This window comes from Platalea leucorodia, assembly GCF_965183815.1.
Source record: "Platalea leucorodia genome assembly, chromosome: 11".
NCBI lineage: Eukaryota > Metazoa > Chordata > Aves > Pelecaniformes > Threskiornithidae > Platalea > Platalea leucorodia.
Genome location: NC_138833.1, coordinates 20,425,705 through 20,450,784, shown reverse-complemented (window position 1 = coordinate 20,450,784; position 25,080 = coordinate 20,425,705). Strand labels below are relative to the sequence as shown.

Sequence of the window (25,080 nt, the reverse complement as noted above, 5' to 3'; positions counted from 1 at the left end):
CTTCCATTAATATCCATTTATATTTATTACTCCTTCATTAAAGTTAAGACACCAAATCCTTAATAAAAAAATTAAACTGACATTTTACTTTACTTCTTTCTCTGTCTTTTAAAATGTTAATACTTAAGGAAGTGGACAGGACATGACATATTTTTATCACTGCCACACGGTTCAGCACTAGCAGCATAAACTCTTTGTGTCTTGCTTTTTGCCCTTATTATATGAAATATAAGCAGATCTTCACTGAGTTCACTGGCAGGGAACATCTCCTTACAGCAGCACATCCCCTCATTATCCAGCCCTCTCAGCTGTTCTCAAACTCACCAGGAGGCCATTTCCCCTCTGCTTTACAACCTCTTTTATGATCCTTGATGACCTAAGTTTGGGATTTTTTTGGTTTACTTTCTTGCTTGATTCCCCCGTGTCACTTTATAACACATCCTCAGCCAGCCTTCCCACAACCGTCCTTAATGACATGAAACGAGGCAAGGAGGGAAAGAATGTGTTTTTCTTTTTGTATTGTGAAAAGCAAGAGACAACTCAAGAACTGAGGTCAACCCAACATGAGAAACAGAGAATTGCAGCTGAGTTTCAGCTGGCAAAATAGCTGCCAGGAGGGTCCCCAGAGCCCGATACCCATTTGTGTTACCCTAACCCGGGGGGAAAGCTCCTCTCCTTCTGCAGCTACTGCCCACCCCCGGGAGATTTGCTCCTCCTCTCTAGAGAACTGAGCTGTATTTCTGAATGTGGTTTTTTTCAGGCTTTCTGGGAGCCACTCACCTGCTTTTTGGCAGGTTACTGGGTTGAAATCACCTTTCTGCTTCCTCATCTCCTGCATGGCCCCGAAGCCACAGAACACCGTGTGAAACACACGCTTGTAAGTTTGGCTTCTTCTATCCAAGGACACAATGTCCTTGTGCAGCTGAAGTGAAACACAGCAGTATTTTACTTGCCAGCAAAGATGTTTGTATGTACTGAGGTATGTATTTATAGCAGCCACCTCTGCTGATGGATGAAATGGTGGCTGCCACTTTGCCTTTCAAACCAGCAATGCTCCACCTTTAACACGGTGCTTTCGCATTTTTGGCCGCAAAAAAATGCTATTTTTTTTCAGTGAGTCACTCCAATGCCAACTCAGCTGGGAATCAGAGCAGGGGACTGCCAGCTTCAGAAGTGTCAGCAGAATCTGGAAATGAGGTGGGAAAGTCCACAGGCTCTCAAATTTACTAAGATGGAGAAGAGAAAGAGGAACCACCTGCCAGCTTCTGCCTGTGCTGCCGGCACAAGTAGCTTCTGCATTTCCATTTCCTCCCTTCATGGGACATGAGCATGCAAAAGGTGCAAGATGGGCCATCGACCATCTCCAGTCCAAAGCTGCTGAGCCAACTCACTACTGAGCCCAGAAAGCGCATGGCAGCACACAGCGAATGCTCACACACTTATAATATATTATTATCCTTCCAGATGAAGGAGAGGCCAGGGGAGAAAGTAGGGGTTGTGTGTGGGTCCCCAAAGAGGGACAGGTTTGACTGCCGAGTCATATTTAGAAAGGGGTTCTCATTACCCACATGCTGCCTCCACGCCAAGAGGCAGCGCTGAGTCCAAACACCATGTGAGAAGCAGGGAGTGACAGTCCTTTAGTGTGAACTCAGCAATGCTATTTGGTTGTAAATCATTACTATTCAAAACAGCCAGAGGTGCCACAGCGACCCACGGGATAAACACATACTGCAAAATACACATGGAGAGTAGAGCAGCAGCAGCCACCGCACATTAAAAAGATAGAATCAATTCAAGTCATGAGGAAATGACATTGCTACTCCTGTTTGGCCTAGAGAAAACAATTGTATTCCACATGAAACATAAATCCAGAATAAAGATTCTGTAGGCACAGTGAATATTTATGATTTCTCTTAATAAGTGTACAAAATACTGCTTTCAAAAGAAAGGATCCCGTTATAGTTATGGACACATTTTTCTCCTCTCTTTAATAGGGTTATGCAACAGCTATTCATTCCTGACTACAGTCTGAAGTACAATTAGTGTATTTGTAAAAGTGTCCTTTTTAATCACACTGCACTTGTATAGCTCAAAGTACCTCACCCACACTAAATAATAAGTATTATTGCCCTGATACAGCCAAACCCTCCGGCATCAGCAGAAGGAAACAAAACCCTGAGGAACTCCTTACTCGGGCAGGAAAGCGTCTCAGCTGTCCTTCCCTATTTTGTACCAGGCTAATGAGAAGTTCATGTTAAATGCTCGGTTTTAAGGAAGCTGGTTTGTTAACTGCTGCTCTTCAGCAGGTGAAACCCCAGCTGCGGTTCCCGCGCTGGGCTCTGCGCGGCTGCGGGCACAGGGAGCTCTGTTTGGTAGAGAGCTCCCAGGCTCGTGTGTGAACTCTCAGCGGGGAGATAGTTCTTCCCTAAAAGCAGTTACTGAGCGCTGAGTAAGGCAAAGATTTTTATTTTGCCTGCTTTGCTCTTCACTTCGCCTTTTAGACACGAGAGATACACAGCTTGGGAAAAGTATAAAGGGACAGAGAGAAATGTTAAACAAAACCATGTATTTTTCTACCCAAAAGCAAACATGGTGCTCAGTGGATTACATTTATCTCATTTCTTTAAGATAAGAACAGTGTTCAAAGGAAAATCTCCTTCTCTTCTGAGCTATTCAGTCATTTTGAACAGGATTACATCCTAAATATCACAGTATTTGCAAAGGATTGGGATCACAGTGATAGGTAAGGTGCTTTCCTTGCCACCTTTCTATTTACTTCTGTATTTCATACTCAATATCCTTGGTACAAATAGCTCTACGACAAGTACAAATGTTTTGGCAAAACAATAGTTACTGAGCCTCTCACACAGCGTTACAAATGCCGCATCCCAGACCAGGACACTAACCAATTCACGGTGCAGCATCTCCCAACTACCCTACATAAATAACAGCAGCACTAGCCAGACTCTGCTGCAAGGCGAACATGTTGCCCAACATGCACTGACACAAACGCAGGTTTGCCTGCCCTTCTCTCCGGGTAGTTGTCTAATGATTGCTTTTAGGACACTTACAGCTGCAGTTAGTCAATAATCTGCAGATCCTATTACAGTTGACACCCCAAAAATGGTCCTTCAAAGAGCCTGCAGACCAGGTCCTTCAAAATGGTCCTTCAAAGAGCCTGCAGACCAGGTATTCCTCCCAGGGCACAAAGAGTAAGGCGTGCCACTCCGGACCATGGTAGCCCTCCTTGATCGTTATCAAAATGGAAATGAAAGGCACCATTTTCTATAAACAACTGCATTCTAGAGGCTAAAGGGTGTTTTCATCATTTTCTGTAAGACCTTCCAAAAAATACCACCTCAGGGAGCAGACTAACCTACTAGACAGATACATCATGTTAGATGTGTCACCACATCCTTTTAATCAGTGCATAGTCAATATTCTGTATTATATGAATAACTAATTAGTTTCGCAACTTATTTCTACAGATGTCATTGCAAAATCTATCTGAGGAATGTCATCTGCACTTGAAAGAAGGACAAGCATTGTAATTAAGTATTAAGCCATTTCACCAGTGTGAGTCTGCCATGGAGTGTGAAATGGCTATAATTCACATTTTTAAGACCTCGCATTTATTAGCATCTATTTTCTGCTCAAGGTTAGCGGTGTGCTGCACAGAGAGTTAAAAAAAAATGAAAAAAGCTCACATTTTTGTTATTCAAATGGATCTACGTGCATGTCTGACTGTACAGATTGGTCACAGTGATAGGGTTTCTCAGGTCCCAGAGGACTTCTGGCTTGTACACCTTTGCAAACAGCACTCGAAGGTTAGATGAATGCTCTGATTATGGAGCAAGCGACATTCTGCTGTTGAAAGCTAATGACAATCCTGGGCGCAACACACCTAGGCAGGATACAGATCTTGTATACAAGAAAGATATTCAGTCTGAGATAACAGTCAGGATTGATGATTAATATCTCCCAGAAAAAGGCTCTGTTTGCATTAGGAAATCCCTACAGAATAAATACAGAGAGAGAATAATGAACCAGGCGGTTGTATTTTATTCAGGGCCCAGGAAGAGTTAAACTGGTCTCTCTCTGGAGCCATTGCTCCAGCTGTGATTATGCTGCTTCATTATATGCAGAAAACGAGGAGTCTTGTGTATCGTGCCACCAACCACCAAATGAGAGGGATATTTCCTCTGCTCTCTATCCCATAGGCTATGCCATTTGGCAGTAATTTCATTTAGAAATCTGCCTCCTTAGCTGCCTGTTCCCACTCCTCTGTTTTCACTTGCAGTGCCACGTAGCTCTGATGGAATATGCACACTTTCGCACCCACGTATTCCTGCATCGGGGCAGAGCCACGCACCCCACTGCAGGCTGCTCAACCACAAATTCCAACTGTTTTTTCTTTTTTCCCTAGCTTGAGCTTATCTCATTTTTTACTTCAGCAATATAAGGCGTTCAAAACACCTTCATGTCAAGCTCCCCTTCCTGCCAAGCCTGCTTTCACCATCCATTAGCCCTCTTTGAAGAGGATCTGCCTGTCTATGGACAGATCCTATTAGCAGCACTGTGAACAGGGCAGGGCCATGATTTATCCAGCCAGGATAAGTCAGCAAAGCTCTGTCAACGCCTCTGCCATTTCCCAGGTGTGTGCCTCCTGAGCATCTGATCCATAGCTAGGCTTCACCTGCTAAAAACAGGGAAGGGAAGAACACCAAGAGCTAAATCCCCTCTTTCTGGTGCTGGGTGTGAAAGAGGTGAAGCCATTGAAGAGAAGATTTGCTGGGGTAAGGAAAGGCAACTGCAACCCCTCTCTCCTCTTCGTTCCAATAGAAATACTTTAACAGATGAAAGGCCCAGAAATCAACTGCCTCCTTAACTCCAAGCCTTATATCCAATGGTATAAAGAGATCTTAATACACTGCCTGCAAGAAGCCTATGGAAAGACTACCTTTGATTTGTCTTCTATAATAGATGAACAGGCAGCAGCTTTGAAGGGATGTCAACAGGAGGGAAGGCTAAAGCAAAGTGGCCGTGGCTCTGAAATCAGTGTGAATTCTGCTCTGAGAAAGTCTCATCCAACAGCAAGCATTTCAGGAAGCCTTAGCTGTCATGGGAGAATTGTTAGATCAGATGTGGTCTCCTAGATTAGAAAACGGAGAGTGATGAGGACCTTGGCCATTCAAAAGAAACTCATCAGAGTCCACTTAAATTACCTTGAAGTTTAGAAACCAGGAATCTGTTCTCTCATTTTAGTTGTACGCTAATAGGAATGTGTTGATTTTAGTGGAGTCATATAAATACAACCCATCTGTGTCATATGAAAATAGTTATATTTGTTACAATGTGGAAAGTAAAGCTCATCCCAAGGCAAAACTCTGCTGTCTTTTAAGCTGGTAGGGCTACCAAAATTATTGAGATTGCACTGGTATAACAGAGAAAAGAATTGCATCCTTTCTCGTAAATCAATCAGAAAATAACACCAGCTAGATACAAGGCTACATTGACGACTTTTCCCTTGCTGAAATCTCCCAGGAAACCCCAAGTCTTTGCTGTAAACTAAACAGTGTTTCAGTATCATACACTAGTCTTTATAAACAACTTCCACTTCCCACCAATTACTTCCTCTTTCATACCATTCATTTTTTGCACTTCCTCTAATTTTTGTTCTCTTAATCTTTATTAATGTAATGGGTTCTAGACAGAAACACTATTTGTGTTCATACTTACTGAAAATGTCTCTGCTGCCTTGTGAAATGCAGCTGAGAGGAACCTTAATTCGATAAGAATTATTGTTTTGCAAAACGAGTATTGTTACATTAGCTGAGCACTGTATTTAAATTGCTTTTTGTTACAATAGGTCTCGCTTGGACTATTTGGATAGTTCAGTACTGTATGTGGTAAGGTAGAATTGCACTAATAAAATCAAGCTGCAAGTACATTTCACCTGCCATTTGGTACTTTCAGTGCTTCATAATTAACTTTGGTCAAAAATTACCCCTTCAAGGCCAAGGGATTAATTCTCCCTTAACTATATTTGTGCATTACAGGAAAAACAGTCAACCCTTGGTTTCCTGGCCTTGGATGAGCGGTTTAGTGCATTTTTAACCTAAAATAAGTGTGGATGAATTCCAGGTGTGTGCTTGCCCCTCACGGAGTGCATTTCATGCCGTCTGATTTCTTTTTAGTTAACTCTGGGAACAGAAATGCCCTAAACCAGGCTTCCTTGCTCCAGGTGCCTCTGCCCAGCATGACCTGGCCATCAGGGAGGCACCTACGCCAGCTCTGAGCCCAGGGACCTGCTCCCACCAGGAGCCCAAGATGGATATTAATACACAGCACCCATCCAGGGTACGCCCTCCCAGTTTCCAGCACTTAGCAGTTTAACGACATCCTCCTGATAATTTTTCTTATATTGGATCACCCACTTTTTTATCCCCTCCTCCTAAATTATTTTCTTTCTTCCTTTCTCACTGGCTAGTCTGGCCCTTATCCCTCACCTTGGAGGATCTGTCAGTGGCAATGAAAGCAGTGATCTTGTTAGCCTCCTTGGCATACATTTGCCTTTTGGAAGAAGATAAATAGAGGAAGGCAGGTGGGTCCTGCCAGTGTCAAGGAGAGGCTCTCAAGACAGGCTCTTACCAAGTTCCCTGGGTGCTACTAAAACAATCCAGTGACAAAAGGTCATCTTGAATTCAACTTTTATACACAGAGAATCACATTACTGTATGTCAAAGAAACCAACTTGCATTAAAAAGAGTCAATGCAGATGAGTACAAATATTTCAATGTCCAAACAAATCTCCCAAGCCCTCCCCCTAAACTATTTTGCGAGGATACTGAATTGCAATGTTAAACATTCCAAGAATTTGAAAATAATTTGAATTTGTTTGCTTTCCTTTTTACTGTTTTTGACCAGTTTAGAACCCAATGAACAACTACCAAAACTTTCAAGAGTCTAAAATTACTTTAAATAAGTAAACACATGGAAATGTTCACAGAAGTGTATCAAATAGTTTTTCAACCATCTCTAGTTCTTAGGTCATTAGTAAAGAATATTCTAGATCCCAAATAGGAAACATGAACCGTTAATAACACCCTGCGCTAAACAAGACATTTATGAGCTCTGGCATTCCTGCTACAACTGATACTGAATAGGATTGGTTTAGGACACATGAGCCTGTCTGCAGCAAAGGAGAGCACCTCCTGAGAAGACTCAGAGGCAAAGTCCAGACCTGGTTCAAACAAGCACCAAACCAATTCTTGCAGCCTTGTGATGGACTTAGCATGGAAGCAAAAAGCTATGCGCATATCACCACCAGAATTTTCTCCATCTAAACCATTGCAGATGAAAACGTTTTAAAAAGGGCACTCAGAAAAGAGGACCACGCCTTGTCTGTTCTCCAAGATGATGATGACCACCTTGTAGAGCAGCCGGTTACTAATAAATGAATTATGAACTGAAGACCATTCGTCAGCTAAACAGGGACAGAAAGTCTGTTGAGAACGTGTGTGCTGTCACTTGGAGCGTGTCAGTCTTCGTGACACATGGGCATGACTGAAGGCCTTTGGGAGATGGGAGGAAAAGAAGGAAAGAAACAGAGATGACTAGCACGATGGCGTACTGCCTATCTTGCCGGGGAGATCTGTCTGTTAAGGAGAGGAGGAAGGGAAAGAAGACATACAGATGGTCTGACTCCCAGTGGTGACAGGAGCAGTTGGTCCCCTCTCTTTCCAATAGTGACAGTCGCTGTCACCTTATTTTGAAGTCTCCTAACAAAAAAGCGGGAGCCAGTATGGTACTGAAAAGAGCAAATGGATAAACCACGTAACTAATCGTAACCATTTGGTCTAGGAAGAGTGATGGAGGCTGGTGGCGCCTGCCGACAGCCTGCAATAGCTGAATGTGCACTTTCCTACCCCCAGAACTTCAGCCTAAGGAGGAAAGAAAGTTTGCACTATTTACTACAGAAAAAGGTCTTTTAGAGTCAAGCCGGCTACTGAGTGCATGTTTACAGTGCTGCTTTCCTAGCAATGTATGACAGCTCGGGACCCATAGGCTGCCATCTCATTCAGTCCCATTTCACTGCAGCATCTTTTTAAATAGGCCAAAAGGACACCTTATGCACACACTCCGCTATCAAAATAGGAAGGTACCAAAAAATGTTCCCCCAGAGTAAGATTATTTTCTCTATTAACTCTGTACTGCACCCAAAAGGCACCATTTTACCTAAGAAGCAGCCAGTGCTCCAACATGTAGAGAGAGAGATGGATGGTTCTGGGTTTGGGGAGGAACAGAGCATTTGCTCTTGGGAAACCTTGCTTTCTCTACACAGTGCTACCATTGGCTCTCTTCTTCTCAGGGTGGTGGAAAAATAATTTATTTTTGCCAAGATGAAATTTTCAGAAGCACACAAAATGATTTAGGACCCTGTGGGACTTTTTTTTCAAAGTAAATCCTATCCAATGATTTTCCCTTAAAAAAAAGAAGAAAAAGAAAAAAACCCACCAGATTTTTAGAGGATTTTTTTCACCTAGTCCACTAATTTCAAACAAAGTCAGTTATCTAATAGGTCTCTACATAAAACAAGTGAAATAACAATTTGAATTTAAAGCAGATCAAATATACTGAATCAACCCCTTGAATGGATACTGCCATTAAGTAATTTCAATTTCATTTAGCTTAATTCTCTTTGGAACAGAAGCATACTCAATCAGATTAAGGCCATTTTAATTCACATTTGTCCTCTCCAATATGACACCCTACACTTATTTGGATTAAATTCCCCTCCCATGTTTAGAAAAGTCCTAAGTAACCACAAACTTGGACCTAAATCTTGCATCTCTTTTGCACTACTGAAAATGGGACCTGGTTTTGTAAGTTACTTAGATGCTATTGGATATTTTAGCCATGATCTTGCCTTTTTTTTTCTATTCCCTGAAAATGTCAGCAAACATGGGTTGTGCCTGAAAGCCTTTGTCACCTGAACCTCACCTGCAAATCCACCCACCCGCTGACTGCTTCGTTTGCTTGCTCTGCTCGGAGAAATGGAGGGTACGTGTGCTCTGCACCACCGCACCCTGCCCTCCTGGGGCTCCTTCCTCCACAGCAGACCCTGGAGCTGCCCTGGCAGTTGCGTCAGGTTGAGCAAAGCCCCTGTTTCCTCTTTTTTTAAAGGAAGTATGCCAAGGTTGGGAAAACCACAAGGCAGGGTTAAAGTCACTGTGTGGAGAAAGAGAACATAACTTTCATAACAAACTGAATCACACCACCACTGCACTTGTCTGACATACGGTCCCCAGAGTGCAAAATGGGAACAATTAGTGTTTCCAGAGAGAAACTCAAAGATACTGGTAGACCCAAGGGAAGGCAGCCAGGATATTCTTCATCTTCCACAGTGATCTGTCTGGGCCATAACTATCCCCAGTATTAGAGCAGAGAGAGTTAATGAGAGGTCCTCTCCCATCTCAGTGCAGCCACAGTAAATCTGCAGCACTCCTGCACAACTTCATCCCCAGCAGTTTCCAGGAAAGGGGAGTCTGCTACCCAAGACCTAAGGACAAGATGTCCTTCTGGAGATTTTTTCACCTTTTCCCTCTCTCTCTTTTTCTAAGGAAGGATAATTAGAGCATTGATGACAAACCCCGACAGCCCTCTTGGTCAGAAGATATCAGGAGATTCAGTCAATAATTTATTAGGCCATATGATTAACCTCTTTTCAGGGACTAGTCATCCAAACTAACCTGTAGTGCCACACTTTTTTTTTTTTTTATATATATAAAATAAATATAATGCCCAGCATTAGCTTGAGGGCAAAGCTGCTTCTCAGGGGCTGTGCTGTTTGTTCCCTCCTGATACATTGCTGTCAGCACGCGGCATCTCTGCGAGTGTCAGCAGCTACATGCAGGCACAGCTAGACCCTGTGTGGGTCAGGGAGACTTTGCATTTCTGCAAGACAGATAATACTGCAGAGCTTCATCTTTTTGCCTGCTGCTACTCCCTGTGATTCAGCATGGACTCCAGTACCTCCCTGCATAACCATGGAAAAGATTTCTCTATTTCTTTTCAAAGGCTGAGCCAAGGGTAAGCAGAGCATATTACAGAGGAGAAACTATGCTCTCATGACCCATGATTGCCTTTAGCTTGGTCATATTACATGTAAACACGGCACATCCCTTCTCTTCCATGGCATCCCCTTGGTGATGCCTTCCAAAGTGAACCCCCAAGAGCTTATGCAAAAGCAGAAATGATGCCCAGCAGTACGCACAACTCCAACAAGGCGCCACTGAGTTACCGTTAAACCATATTCCAAAGTTTACCTTAGTTCCTTGAAGGGGTCTGCCCTGACATTGGGAGTTTCTATAGATTTAGGGAACACTGTGCCTTCTGCTCCTGAAATCACAAAACAAAACAGAAGACAAATTGTAAACATTATAAGCTGTTATCAGGGGAGTGATTGAAAATCATACCTAGGTACAATTTTACCCGTCACCTGACCCCACTTCTCTCTTGCACACATCCCTTCTGTCCCCAGGAAACACCAGACCTTGATCATCTGAAACTCGTTGCCTTGATTACAACTGGCATTTGCCTGCAAAACGCACTTCTGGCTGTAGAACAGCTGCTTGTGCCCTGACTGTGGGGTGTTTGCCGACCCAACTGATGCAGGGAGCTTGGAAAAGATACCCTCTTGGTAACCAGGCATCTAATCCAGCTACATCCCACACTAATGAACCTGGATGCATGTCATGAAATTATTTCTTTTGCTGGGCTCTGAGAGATACTCAAAGGAGAAACCCGAATTTTGGGTCGATCACTGCAAACGTCTCTCAGGTCAGGCTGTGCTCCTGCCTGGGGAAAAGGAGGGAGGTGTCCACCGATGAAATGCAGTACAAGCAGGCAGCAGGCTCTGCTCTAGTCCCAGCTCAGCCACCAGTTTGATGTCCAACTCAGAAGTCGGTTAACTTCTGCTCATTTCCCCCTTCTCTTAGAGATGGCGGGGAAGGCAGCACTATCCCCATTTGTTGAGTGTTTTTAGATCATGAGCTGTAAACTGCTAGGCAATATGAACAGCTTTCCTAAGTTTCAGGCCACTGCAATCCTCTTACGTGACCGCCTGCACAGCCCAGGTTGGGCCATTTCACCCAGCCATACCTGCATCAGGTTCATATTTGTGACCGAGCCATGCTGTCTCTCTCTAGAAAGATGTGCTCTCTCAGCTTCATTGCTTTAAGCCAAATGCAGCCCATGCCATCCACTAGTAAGCCTTTCTCCTAATTTTCTAATTTAAAAATATGCATCTAATCTGAATTGGACTCACTTCAGCTTTCAGCCACTAAACCTTCCTGTGTCCTCGTGTGCCAGCCAATTTGCCCTGCATAAGCAGACCCTCCACCTTCTGTAGGTAGTTACCAATGATGACCCAACCACCCCAACCTTCTCTTTTATTCTCTGAAAAGTTACAGCTTTCTGAATCATTCACTGCGAAGCAGATTTTCTGGACTTCTCATTGCTCTTTTCTGAACCCATTCCACTTTTAAAGTACTCTGCTGGGGCACAGGAGTCCCCAGATGCTGTCACTGATGCTCTGTGCTACAGAACGTCACTGTCTCGCTCCCACTGAAACTTCCCATTCAAACACAGCTAAGAATGGTATTAACTGCCTTACACACAGTAGTACACTAGAAATTAATCTTCTCTCACATATAGCTACCTACCCAGTGAGCAAGTATGACCTATATGCCTAAATCTAGACCTGTGGTCTTGTGTTCAGACATATTGTGAACAATTAGTCATTCCTTACCTGTAGTCATCACAGCAATTTCAGTGTCACCATGCAAATGGCACCAGTGACATTTTTTTACTTCCTTATTTTTTATTTTGATAAAGCTATTGGTGCAAACTACAGATCCTGATGAGACCTTTTACATATACTATTTGAGATCTCTCTTAACAGGTGCTATTATAATTGTTACCTATGTGCAGTCTGGAAGTCACCACTATAGTAAAAAAATGTTCTGAGATGATGCAAAACATGTTAATACAACATCCTTCTGTAACTTCTGCTATAAGTGAGAAACACCTGTGGCTTCAATAAGACTACGCTTTCTTTGCACTGAAATAAATTAACTAAGCTGTCCCACTGTGTTAAAGAAGAAAAAATCAGAATGAAAATAAGCACTCTAACATTTATTAAAAAAACCAAACCAAAACTCCTTTTTAACCTAGAGAAAAACAAAGTAATGTCAAAGATGATAAAAGCAGTCTAAAGTTTGAAGCTTTATACTTGGGAATTGAAATTGATCCTATGGCACAATACAGATATTTAGCTCTTAACTTTACTCTAAGCCTTCATTGTTACAAGTTGTCAAAAGCAGCTGTAACTTGCCAGCCATGAAGGTTATTATTATCAGATCTGTCCTCTCTCAACAGTTTCCAAATGATTTAAGTCTCTGCTTATCCACACAATTGCCTTGGCTATTAGCTTTGCAATGAAACTTAGCAAAAGACGCAGCCTGCACATATCTGCATAATAAAACAATGATTTTCGAAGGCAGGAAGATGAGGAAGAGCAGCTGGAGAAGTGCACATAGATATTCTTGTACCCTTTCCACCTGTATTGCTTAAATGGTGACTTTATGCTGGTAATTTTAATTCATTTTTACATGCCTTAAGTCAGCTACTTAAGTTACACAAAGCCCAAAATAACGATCTGCATATAACCAGAAATGCCTGCAGAATAAAGAGAAACTTTAGCACATTTCTAATGACTCGGGGTTTTCCAAGCTTTCATTATTTATTTTAAATGCAGGAAGCAACTTTGGAAACAAAACCAGCAAAGACTCCAATGCAGTCATTTCAGGAAGGCTGAAAATAAAAAAGCCTGCTATTCCTTTCCACCACCTCCTTGTTTTCCTTTCCCTACACACAGTTCTTAAACCCTCTTTTCCTGTCGTCTTTATTCCCAGATCCATGGAAGAGTCCCTTATGCACTGGGAACCGGAATGGGATTTCCAAATCCTTCTGGTTTTCTCCTTTGATATGAATTAGAAGTGAACGCTACCTGCCTTGATAAGGCTTCCTGCCTTGACAATATAATTTCTTATTATTCTGTTTTAAGAACACAAGATCTCCCAAAGGGCCACCTGTCCCTGTCACCGAGTAGGACATCAGCCACGAGGGGATGCCCAGGGACCAGGACTGAGACATCCCTCCCTTGTCTCTGGCTGTCAGCAGCTGAGGGACTCCTTGAGCTGGCCGTGTCAGCCAGCCACTGGAGAGACACGGATAAGCTTTCCTCACCTCACCTAATTATCATTTTAAGTGTCCCCATTTCTGTAGCAGGGGGCTCACAGATGAGTTAAATACTCTGGAGAAGTTTTTCCTTTGATTTCAACCTGCTGCCTGATCATTTCACTGAATGCTTGTTCTGCCTTGGACTGTGAAAAACAGTAAATAACCATCCTTTTCTTTTTGTGCTACTGGAAATTTTGTAGACCTCAAATGTGCCCACTCCCACCAGCCCTCTCTCTTCTACACTGAAGTCTCGGCAGCTCCTGCAGTGCCTCCGTATGGAAACAACTGCCTTGGACAGATGCAACTACATTGGACGTTTGTGTCAAAATCTGGCTCCTGGCCCCTGTGGAAGTCCCTAGCCAGGCTGTGATAGCATCAATGTTGGATGGTGTTGAAAGTGAAGGCATTAGGCTGGAGGAAGTAACCTCATTTAGTGGTTTTACTAAAGGCTTTGGCAAAAGAAGGAAGGAAAGTTTGAGGGAAATGTGCTGTTGACACTGAATTGGGCTATTCTGGCTCTGCAGAGAACTGGGATGTCATGGAGAAACAAATGTTTGACCTCAGGGAGTGGAAGAAGAGAGAGAGAGAGAGAGAGTGAAATTCAAAAATGTGAAGTCCAAGGTCATGTGCTTAGAAAGCAGTAAAAACAACTTCTCCATGTTGGATGCTTCCAGGATGGGAACGTCCCTGGATAAAGGGGACTTCATCCAGGTGCTGGGTAAGATAAAGTGCTACTCATGATTCATGGCAGCGGGACAGGGCCAAAGGGAAGGCAAACATGACATTACACCGAAAAGCAAGAGGCAAGTCTAACAGAAACACTAAAAAAATCACATTATTTTAGGAATCATCAGTGAATCCTTGAACTATTATGTAGCCCCCAGCTCATCCCCAGTGAGGAAAGTGTACAGAGAGGAAATACTGTCAGGACTGCATGAACAGAAAAAGTCTATCCTACAAAAGAAGACTGGAAGGACTTCGCTTTTTAGCTTAGCAGCATGATGGCTAAGGAAGGATACGAATGCTGTATATAAATGCATTAGGAGGATAAATAACATCAAGGAAAAAGAACTCCTGGTTCTAGGCCAATGTTGGCATGAGAGCAAGTGGCAATAAACTCATCCCAGATATATTTGGGAAGAAAAGTAAGTGTTTTCCAGCCAAAAGAGGAGCAAAAATGGGAGCAGCTTTTCAGTTAGATGGGACAGACAATCTAACAGATTTGACAAATTCATGACTATAAGCTGTGGTATCTCAAAACCAGGGGACAAGATTTGCAGGATCAGAAAGTGCCTTCTAGTCTTGCACTCCCCTACTCTTATTTTCACTGTCCTCTACCTGAGGAATGATGGGGTTTGGCCAATGGTATTAATGCACAGCTCCAACAGTTCAAGAATTAGCTGCTACAATCTCCCTTCTCAATCAAAGCCACTATATCCCTCTTCTCCCTTTACTGAGTATAAAGCAACGTAAATTAGATTTATTATTGTACAACACAGCTTCTGCTTCCTGAATTATCCGTTATTAAAACACTTTCTATCTACCATGCAAAATGCATAACACAAAATTTCAATTTCATTGCAAAGGACTAAAAATATTTTTTTTATCTTATGAGACTCTGCTGCTGCTAAGGATAACTTACCTGCAAACAGCCAAAGACAGTTAGAAGAAAACAATCATATAATTTGTATTTAAACATACTATACTGTACATCCCTAGGCAATAAATTATTCTTTCTCACAGTATTATATCAGAGCGACTTCTATTAAAAGCCATACCTACTGATTCCCTCTTCCGACACTGTGTAATTTACCACCGATAAATGTTCATAAACAGTTTGACTGAAAAATCCATAAAGCCATTTCAGCTTTATTTTAAGTTCCATTTAATGTCCCTCAAAAATGATTTCATCAATGTGTTTCCATTAGCTGGTTCTCTGCCCAATAACTTAATTCCACACAATCAGTCAGGAACTTATAAAGCATATGACAGGATCTACCTAAAGTGTTTTGAATCACCATAAAGATTCACTCAAAGAATGAGGGCTTTTTTTCCCGTTCTAGTGCATAAGGCGTGAGGGTACAAATGCCAAAGACCCCTATATGTGTTCACTTCATGCAAGAACAGAAATCATCTTGCTCTGCAACATGAATCCAAGGCATAGCATAAACCAAAATGTTTTATCCCGGTTTCGCATTGAAACAAAGAAGAAGCATCATGTTCTGTACGTGCATGTTGGTCTGCCAGTCTCCTGTTGGAGTGCCTTCTGAAGCATTAGCCCTCTTCATGCAAATGTGGAGTTGGTTGATCAATCTCATGAGCCTTGTGAGAAAAGACCAGGAGATTACGAACACCCCACCAAGGCAAAGGCTCTGGTATAAGCTCAACGCTGGCTGGATGCCAGCAACTCCACAGGGGAGAGATGCATTACAAATGCCCCAAGAAGGGAGCAAATCTCAGCTGGAACGTACATCTTCTTAACCAGCAACAAATCCAACAAGAGGAAAGTGCGAAAGTACCTGAGCTGCATGACACTGTCCTGGCACCTTCCCTGGTGCAAAGGCAAGGGCCATCCCTGCTCCCTCTGGCCAGAACTGGGCTCCAGCCGTCGTGACAAGATACAGATCACATACTGCTCCCTCTGCACAAAACTTGCTCTAGGCTTCTACTGCTATCAGCTGGAAGGGAGAGAAGAAGTGCTCAGATGCAATGCGATGAGAGGTATTTTTAGACTAATGATTGATGCTCCTGCTGTCAAGGGTAGGTGGCAATCAGCTGAACAGCACTTGGGGGCGAACAGAACATGAAGGAGAGAAATCAGGTTTCCGCTCAGGTGCAGATGCACCTGGTTAGCTATTCCTCACTTTCCTTTTTCTTTTCTTTCTAGATAACACATTTCTTTCCCATTCTGTGTATTCTTTTAGTAATAATTCCAGACCCACAGAACACCTTTAGTGTTGTAGATCACTGCTTTATAATGAAATTGGGGTCTCAGAGTCCTGTGATGAACTTGGTCATTAAGCTGGCTTAAGCGTATCTTCTCTTTAGCGCCCAGCCTTAATGTAGTACTGTGCAAATGAGGGGAGAAGGAGAAGGATTTGCTATGATTTTTTTCTAGCTAAAGTCAAGAGGCAATGTATAGCGTGCTGGTGATCTCCATAAACTACCTCTATTCCCGCTATTATTGATCAGGACGCATTCAGCAATTTGTTCAGGAAAACACCCATCTGATGAAGTTCTCTTCTCTGTAGGTCTCATCAGGGTAATATGTGACAGTCTCAGAAAGGTGTCTGTGTCTGTGCAAACAGATGTCCAGGAAGTAAATCCAATGCACTATAGGTAGAAATGATTTGTGCCCACTTCTTTTAATTCCTAGCTTTAAAAGCCTTATTCAGCCTTAATCTATGTTTTTAAATGGATGAACACAGTAATTGCTGTTGCTCCCCTTGAATCCCATCAAATCTGGAATCAATAAGAGCTCCATTTCAGGGCCCGACAATAATAGCATGGCTAGGTTAAGCCAGTGCACTGAACAAAAGCCATAAAGCTTCATTCATGTTTCTTTGTAAGATACTATAAAAATAGTTCATTGCAAAGGTCTGTCTGCCTACCTTCGTTATCAAAGTGTTGAGGCGTTGTTCTTTTAAGGGCAATCTATGTAATGAAACCATGTGCAGCATCAACAAAGGTGTTTATAATAAAAATGTAATATATGTAGAATCTTTTAGATGTTGGTCTTGGCACTGTATGCAGATGGGGAGTGAGTCAACCCTCAGGCACAGGGCTGTGGTTGAGTTAGGCCAGAGGGGAACTCCTTGTGACTCCAGCATCTCCAGCTCTGCCGGGTGGAGGAGCAGCAGTTATCTGACTAATAGTCCCAAGAAATAAATGGATCCTGGTTCTAAGCTAGAAAACTTGCAAACAATAAGATGAGCTGCAGGCTCTAAGATGAGCATGTGGGTCATTAGTGATGTATGTGCCTGTAGACACACGTTGATCTTCAACAGCCCAGCTTCAGTGGTTGAATGTCTGAGAAATATAAAGGGAATAACAGAAAAGAACAGAAGGGCTTGCATCCCAACTGAGAAAAGACATACGAAGAAAGGTTGCTACAACTTGTGCTGACCTCTAGGTATTTCCTTCTTGACTAGTTTTGGGGTCCTTCAACACTTTTTCTGCAGCTCAACAATAGCAATGGCATCACTGAATTCCTTTGAAGCTGCTCTTGGCATTCTTGTGCAAAGTTGCACAGAAACTCAGGAGAGCACCTGAAGTAGGAATACACAGTGGAAATTTATCAAGGAGAATATTATGGGAGCTTCAAACAGATCAGGTTGTGAAGGTTGTGGAAGACACTTAGGAAATAAAATACAAATCTGCCACACTTTTAAACTTGATTTCAGTGTTTGGTAACTGTACAGCATGTTTCTTTCATAATCCTTGTGACATTTAATCAATATTAATCTGATGGTGGATGATTCTTCTTTTTCCTTAAATAGGATTAACGTAACGCAATCTGAACACACATTTCAGCCTGGACTAGAAGCCTATACACTTTACATAAATGCTATCCTTTTTGCCTGGAACGTACTTTGAAGCAAAAGCAAACACAAGGAAAAATTCTCAGTATATCTCCCTCCCGACACACATTGTTCCCTCCAACAAAAGACAAGTTTACAATCTGGATGAGTGGATTTTGAAAAAGGAGGGCAATGTTATTTGAATTCGTCATTAAAAGGAAAGGACAACAGTGTCTACGCTTATTGCCCTCAAGGCAGCAAAGCAGAAGCATTCATTCAAGAATTGCATGTTTGCTGATGATCTGGTCATTTAAATTTCTTTCCTTATACAATGGGAAAAAACCCCTTTATTTGGAAGAAAGCATCCAGAAATCCCACCCCAGCCTCTGGGGAAAAAACCCCGCCCAATTCAACCAAATATTTTTTTTCTAAATAGTTTTTTAAGTCTTTGTCACTGCTGATTACAGATTAAATCACTTTTTCACACCTGACTTTTACGGTGATACTGCACTAGCACAATTCCTAACTGAGAGCAAAAAAAATTTTCTTGTGGCTTTAATCACTGATAGGAACCATATTTTTTTTTCCCCTGCTGCTCCTTAATTTTGCTAAACGTATTTTTTTTTCCAGCACCACAGCTCTGCAATGACTCCAGGGAAATTTCATGAAACTCCATTTCCATGACTGAATGCTACAGACAGTGGAGGCTGTTTCCAGTCTTGCTAGTGCCAGTGCTAAAACCTGGTATCTTAATTTGTCAGCGTAATTCCCTACTTTCCTCATTTTATTCTCTGTCCCTTTTCCGCAGGACCAATGACTACACGACAGCTTGGCAATTGCTCCGGGATCGCATTAGTATTACTGCTTAATTACCTATAGGGAGTGCGTAGCGAATATTCGTAGCTGCTTCCTAAAGAAGTTCATACATCTTCAGCAAAAGGTCAAATGCCTGTCCAAGCCTCGTGAGCAGTGCGGTCTCTTGCCAAGAGCACAGAAGGGAGCTCTGGAGCAACTGCTACCTCCAGGTGCCTTTGAAGCAGCCTGAGCAAGCAGGAGCTCATTTGCAACTGGATGAACTGGGAAAGGCCTCTGACCTCAGGCTGTATTAAGGACATGTTTTTCAGGAAAATGTACAAAAGATTCAAAGATTCAAGCGTGGCATTTATCCTCAGGCATAAAGTTGCAACAGACTCAATGGTGAGGCCAGAAAGCTCAGTTTCCTCTCTGGACCAGGCCTGATTTCAACACTTGGCTACAACAGTTGTTCTCTCTGCCACAAACAAATCAGCACAATGCCATTTTGAAATCATAATGGCTGCTGTAAAGGGCAACTGTGCATGTCCTGACCCATAAATAATCGCTTCTGAAGAAGGGTGCATGCAGCAAAAATGGGTGGTAATTCCTGGAAGTTGTTAAATTTCTAGCTTACACCACCCTCTGAAATGACTGGTACCAGTCAAATAGCTTTGTAGGTTATTTTCATGAAATATAACTACTCTTGCACTCATTAAAGTTACTCTGCTGTAAATACTGCAGCAAACATAAGCTAGAAAGCACATGCCAAGAAGCTACTAAAATTGTAATATTGAGGGAATGTGAGCAGTCCTTTAACCAGGCTGGCACTGCAGCCACAGTTCTGCACGGTTCCTTCCAGATCAAGCTAATACAAGGCTCCCTGAAAATGTTTGTAGGTGTGAAGCTTTAGAGACAGCTCAGCCAGCTTACACAGACATATTAGTTCACCACATTCATACCAAATCGTGTTCTCCTCTTGTCCAAAGTGAAGGCCACTGAAAATGCTTTTTTAACCCTTCCATGGGTAATGAAACCCAGCACTTCGTATTCTGCAAATACAGAGCAGGTTAATCCCTCTGCCCCCAACACCAGAAAACCCCAACCCAAACCTTTGCATTTAAAAGAGCTTTCTATGAGACAATCATGTAGTGATCTCATCGACTATAAGCTTGGGCTATGTTGCTTTTGTTGGTGTTCCTCCACTAAATTTCTAAAGTCCTTAATATACAGCTCATAAATAAAATGCTGGAAATGTGCCTTGGAATTAATTACTCCAAACTTATTAATAAATGTGCAATAACATTTCAACAGCTGACTCCTCTTTTCAGGTGCATTCCCAGGCACCTGGAGAGAAACTAGAACAAAAAATGCTCCCAAACTAACATTCCTGAAAGTCTAACCTGTGGTCAGCATTTGCATGCTCCACATGGTTCATTGCCCAGAGGGAACAGGCTACAGTGGAAAAAAGCTACGAGGCAGAAATAGAGCTACTGGGTAATTATTTGAAGGGAGGGCATGCAAGGGGATGGGGAGATCAAAGGTACGTTTTAGCCAGCCGCCTGCTGGGGAGGACTGCAATGTGTGGTGGGTGGGTCACACGCCTCCTGTAGAGAAGTCTGCAGTCTTTATACTGGGAGGTGAAAGGCCTCTTACCCCACTCTAAATACAGCTATTTTACTTAGGGTTTGCCAGAGGGAAAGGCTTTAGCCAAATTTTTATCATTAGGCTATATTAGAAGAAAAGCTTGTGCTACGGTAGTATAAATGTCCAAGTGAGAGGCGCATCTTCCCAGAGTGGGAGCAATTTGGGAGCAATCCCTGTATTCTTCTATTACAGAAAAGGGACCTTGCAGTTTTATGATTAATCCTATCCTTACTGCAAAGCAAAATGTTAATCTTAAGAGTAGTTAAAAAAGCACGGTTGATTTGTAACGGGACAGCATCCAGCCCAGGCAATCCTACCTCCCACGCCAACCTTCCTCCACCACTCAAAACCCAGGACTGCAAAAGCCTGTAAGCTGCAGGAAGGCGTCTTTTGCGCTTTTATCTCAGCTCACTGCAATGCATGTGGATTCCCATCAATATTTAGTCTTAAAAAAAATTGGTTAAATCCATCATAAATATTAAACACCGGAGTATACTGGCAAGTTTTCCTGAAAACAAACTTCAAAAAATAATCTCCAAAAAAGATGTCAAGGCGTTGGGAGAACTGACACTGGCATGTCATCAAAGGTTGTCTTATAAGACTAAATTAAGCATCTGACCAGAGTTTAATTTCTGTAAAAACTTATGCTAATTTAAATTGCTTTAGATTTAATTAAAAATGCTTTTCTGTAAAGATAATAATGTAACTCTGTTAATTAGTATCAAGTGGCATCTAGAGGGCATATTTAAAAACTAATCTGGAGAATAAATAGAGCTAATTAACAGTCAGAATAATGCTTTATGATTGTCTTTTGTTTATAAATGCTATAATGTTCAATATGCTATTAAATGAAATTGGTAATTAATATATATCAAAGTTATTTTTTAATGCTCTTAAAGAGTATTTCTTATGCATCATTTTTCAGACGAGCCGAACACGTTTCACTTCTGGAGGGAGGGAGGAGGGGGGAAGGAGAACCGCTGTATGACGTACCACATATGAATTCAATTAGGACCAGCTCACTCATCTCCCATAACACAGACCGTATGTGTTTCTAAGCCCACGGAGGACATCCAGAGAGGCATCAGCTTGCAGCTACATGGTATTTGCCAAAGTACACTGCTGACCGTGGCAACGGCCAACACAGGGAGTTTGCACGTTATGCCACACACAACCCCAGGAGCAGCACCGTACCGCTGTTTATCGGGCAGAGACGTGGCAGATTTTGCCTTCAAAATCTAAGCCTTGCAAGACCAGAGTCATGGTTTTGAGGAATGAGAATGGCTCCGAGGTTTGCTGTAGTATCTTTTAAAAGACCATGAGGTGCTCAAATACTACAGGAGTGAAACTTCTAAAAGAAAGTGGTGCTAACAGTGACGTGGTGCTGCCATCCAATGCCACCACAAGCATGGAGGAGATGGCTGGGCAATTGCAGGCACCGGCAGATGAGCTTGGAAGAAGAAGAGCAGACCAGATCTGGCACAAGGCTCAGTTTCTACATGACTTTTTGTAGGCAAACATGAGCTGCTTCTGAGTCATCTGGACCAATGCAGCTGCTGAGCTCCCTGGCTTTGAGCAAGGCAGAGGGAATTTGTGCTTGTGTCTGGGAAAGGTTGTGTAGATGTTATCAGAGCTGACCATAGCCAAAGGGCTCAGAGGGCTGCCTTTGTCCTCAAACAGAAGTTCCCATTATCCTCCAATCTCTCCTATGACAACAGGTTTGACTGGATTCACTAAATCAAATAAAATCATTGAAGTACTCTAAATTACATCGTGCATGAAACGCAGAGGGGACCAACCAAAAGAGCACTTTCATTTGGTAATCTGCACTACCCATGCTGTGCAATTTTTTTGAAGCACCATCAAATGCAGCACATGTCCTACTTGTATTGTTTTAATCCATAATTCTGTGTATTCCTCCCTTTTTAATGCCTTGCTAATGTTGGAAAATCCTTTAGCTACCCAGAGCAGAGTCCATTTCAAAAAAGGAAAGCACCTCTTTTCTCATTACAAGGCTTCAGCACTACTTTGTAGAACAAACTTTCAGAACCAACTTTGAAGAGCGTACAAAGAAAAAAAGTAATTATCATTTACGAGATTAAAAGCTAGCCACAAGCCCAGTAACTGCTGCTCTAACCTCTGTGAGACGACTTTCATGCCAGATTGCAGACATACACTTCCTTCTGTAACAAGTACGTGTTCAGCAATAACAAGGACAAGTTGAGATTATTTACATAGCGTAGATAGGTGTCAGCAGACACATACCAACAGCACCTGAGATCCCATACACCAGAAAAACGATCAAAGGAATTTGTCTGTGTACTACAAGTTGGACTAGCCTCAAGTGCAGACAAAAAACACTGGAAGAAATGCGAACATATGGTATAACACTTCCCAGCATGGCAAACAGCCATGGCAAACACTTTTGGAGATAAAATTAGATTGGGGAAGCAAAGCTGGAGAAAAACAAAGCCAAGCATGAACTCTGAAAGCATTTCAGCTCAAGGTCATTGAAATACTCGCCATGTAACATCACCAGTGGTATCATTCTACCTTTTCTTTTCTGATAGATCTGCATAAGCCAAATAAACCCCAAGAAATGCTCAGTTGCAGATAAAAATGAAAGTGCACTACAGTGGTTAGCAATATTTTTGATGCTGTTTATTCTGGAGACTAAAACAAGGCAGAAACTCAAAATAACTATTAAAAATAATTGCTGGTTTCTCCAAATACAAAGTAAATAAAAAGCAATATTTTTGTAAGTATGTAATCTGAAAAGGAGTACTTGCAACTTGTAAGGAAAAGTTTCTGTATGTTTTTTGGAGAACCAATGATACAAATCGCTCTCATCTTGAAGTCTCCAAGAAAACACTTAAAAACTGTTGCTTCCTGACTTCATCTACCTGGCACAAAGACTGCACAATTAATTAGCTCTGAAGGGTGCAGTGGGAAGGGAGATTTGTGGTAGAACATGGGTTGTGACAAACGCTCCCCAGCTCTGTAACACTGCAAGAATTTCGAATGGTCCTTTTCAAAGTTTTAAGCTTTAGCTTAACAGTAAAGATACTGTTAATTTTGTGAAGTTCAACATTTACCCTATAAAACTCATCTAACTTTGTGCAGCTGGTGAGTGAACTAGTCCAGTATGTAACAACAGTGACCTTCCAAGAGCTACACCTGGCTTGTCTACACACAGGAACCATCTAGAATAGCAAGACAACAGGTAACAAAAAATGTTAAGGGTTGCATACAAGGTCCCATTCATGATGGCTAGACTCTGAGGCGCTCATGCTAAGCTCCTTTAGATTATACATAATATACTAATAATACGCTATGTAATATGTAGAAATAATAATAATTAAAAATACTATATATCACTCTAAGCTCCTTCGTTGGTCTCTCTGTTTTTAGGAGCTTACTGGAGAAGTAAGGAACAATTTGGAGCAAACAGATGCATCCAAATCAAGCCATTAGAAAACAGGCATCCGTGCATCCACAGAGACCAGTGGCACTGCTATGTGACTTACTGCTAGCAATATTGAGCTACCCAGTCTGGTCCCACATGAAAACATTCACGAGCAAATCTTAGACTAACCAAAGAGGAGGAGCTAGAGAATTCAAGCTCCTAAGAGGTAATTTCATATAAGTATCAAATACATTTTAAAATTTTACAATTACCATAACTTCCTTTTCTCTAATTAAAAAAAAAAAAAAAAATCAAAACAAACAATAAAGGACCCCCACCCCCCAAACTCAAAGCGTAACCCCAGTTTTCATTAGGAACTGCTGGTGTAAAGCCTAGCAGGCAGGACAGCCGGGGAGGCAGATCCCGCACCAGCAAAAGGAGGGCTCGAGCTGCCCGCTCTGTCTTGCAAGGCATTGGTAAGGCTGGCCTCTGCTCCCGTGCACAGGGTGCTTAACCCACCCACGGCATAGCTGAAGATGGCACAGAGATGCACAATGTGCTCTCGCATGTGGCTAAGGAAAGACAACTAATGTAACGGACACCAAACTGTTCAGAGAATTAGTATGAGATCCTAATTCACGCTGGCTTTTTCACTGCAGGTCTCCTCCTTGCTGTTTGTTTTAGAATGAAGGCGGAGCTGGTGAAAGTGGTGCGATCACAAATGTGAAGCCTGAGGTTTCCCTGTGCACAGTGACTGCAGCCATGGAAGCATCCTTACAGCGATCCCTCACTGTCCTTCATCCCAGACCCAAGAGATAAAGTTATTCAGTTTCCAAAACTGGTTTTAAAGTTGCTTCACTGAGCCAGACAAACCACTTCCAGGGGAGTTTTATTCTGCAGCGGAAATAACACATTGTGCAAGTTGAAAAACCCCTCAGATAGAAACTCCTGGCCATTATCTGCTTGGGGAAGATTCAAAGCAATAAAGACAGCAAAAGGCTTTATCTCCAAAAGAAGCTTTACCCAAGCACGAAGGGAAGTTAGGCAAAACTATTCCAAAACTTGAAGAGGCGCTTATTAAAACAGTGATTTAGTGAATAATTTTTTACCTAAAACTCTCAATCTCTCTGCTCCAACCACCACTTCATTGTCATCTGCAGAAAACAGCAATTTTCCAGAGAGGGTTTTCACCTCAAATTTTTGGCTGTGTGCTTCCACTGCTTGGGGACCTAGAGGGAAGAAGAGATTTAGCACAATCTTTTAGTGAGAAGTGTAAGAAAATCACATAGTAGCTTCAAACATTTAATAAACCCATCTGCTGAGACTGTCCTTGTAGCTCTGCATCTGACAGCCTGCATCTGACACATCAAACAAGAAGGTTTGTGCTTTTCAGAGGGTCATCTCTCATTA

At 42.2% G+C, this 25,080-nt stretch overlaps 1 protein-coding gene across 1 annotated transcript in view; it reads right to left on the bottom strand.

The window, feature by feature from the left end:
* Positions 1-25,080, bottom strand: part of SGCD (sarcoglycan delta) — a gene marked incomplete at both ends in the record, with an annotated part of 130,720 nt that overhangs the window by 23,618 nt on the left and 82,022 nt on the right. Inside the window, 2 exons of the mRNA XM_082323726.1 lie at positions 10,329-10,401; positions 24,780-24,899. Of these exons, the coding sequence (XP_082179852.1) occupies positions 10,329-10,401; positions 24,780-24,899 (193 nt within the window). The remainder of the gene's footprint in view (positions 1-10,328; positions 10,402-24,779; positions 24,900-25,080) is intronic.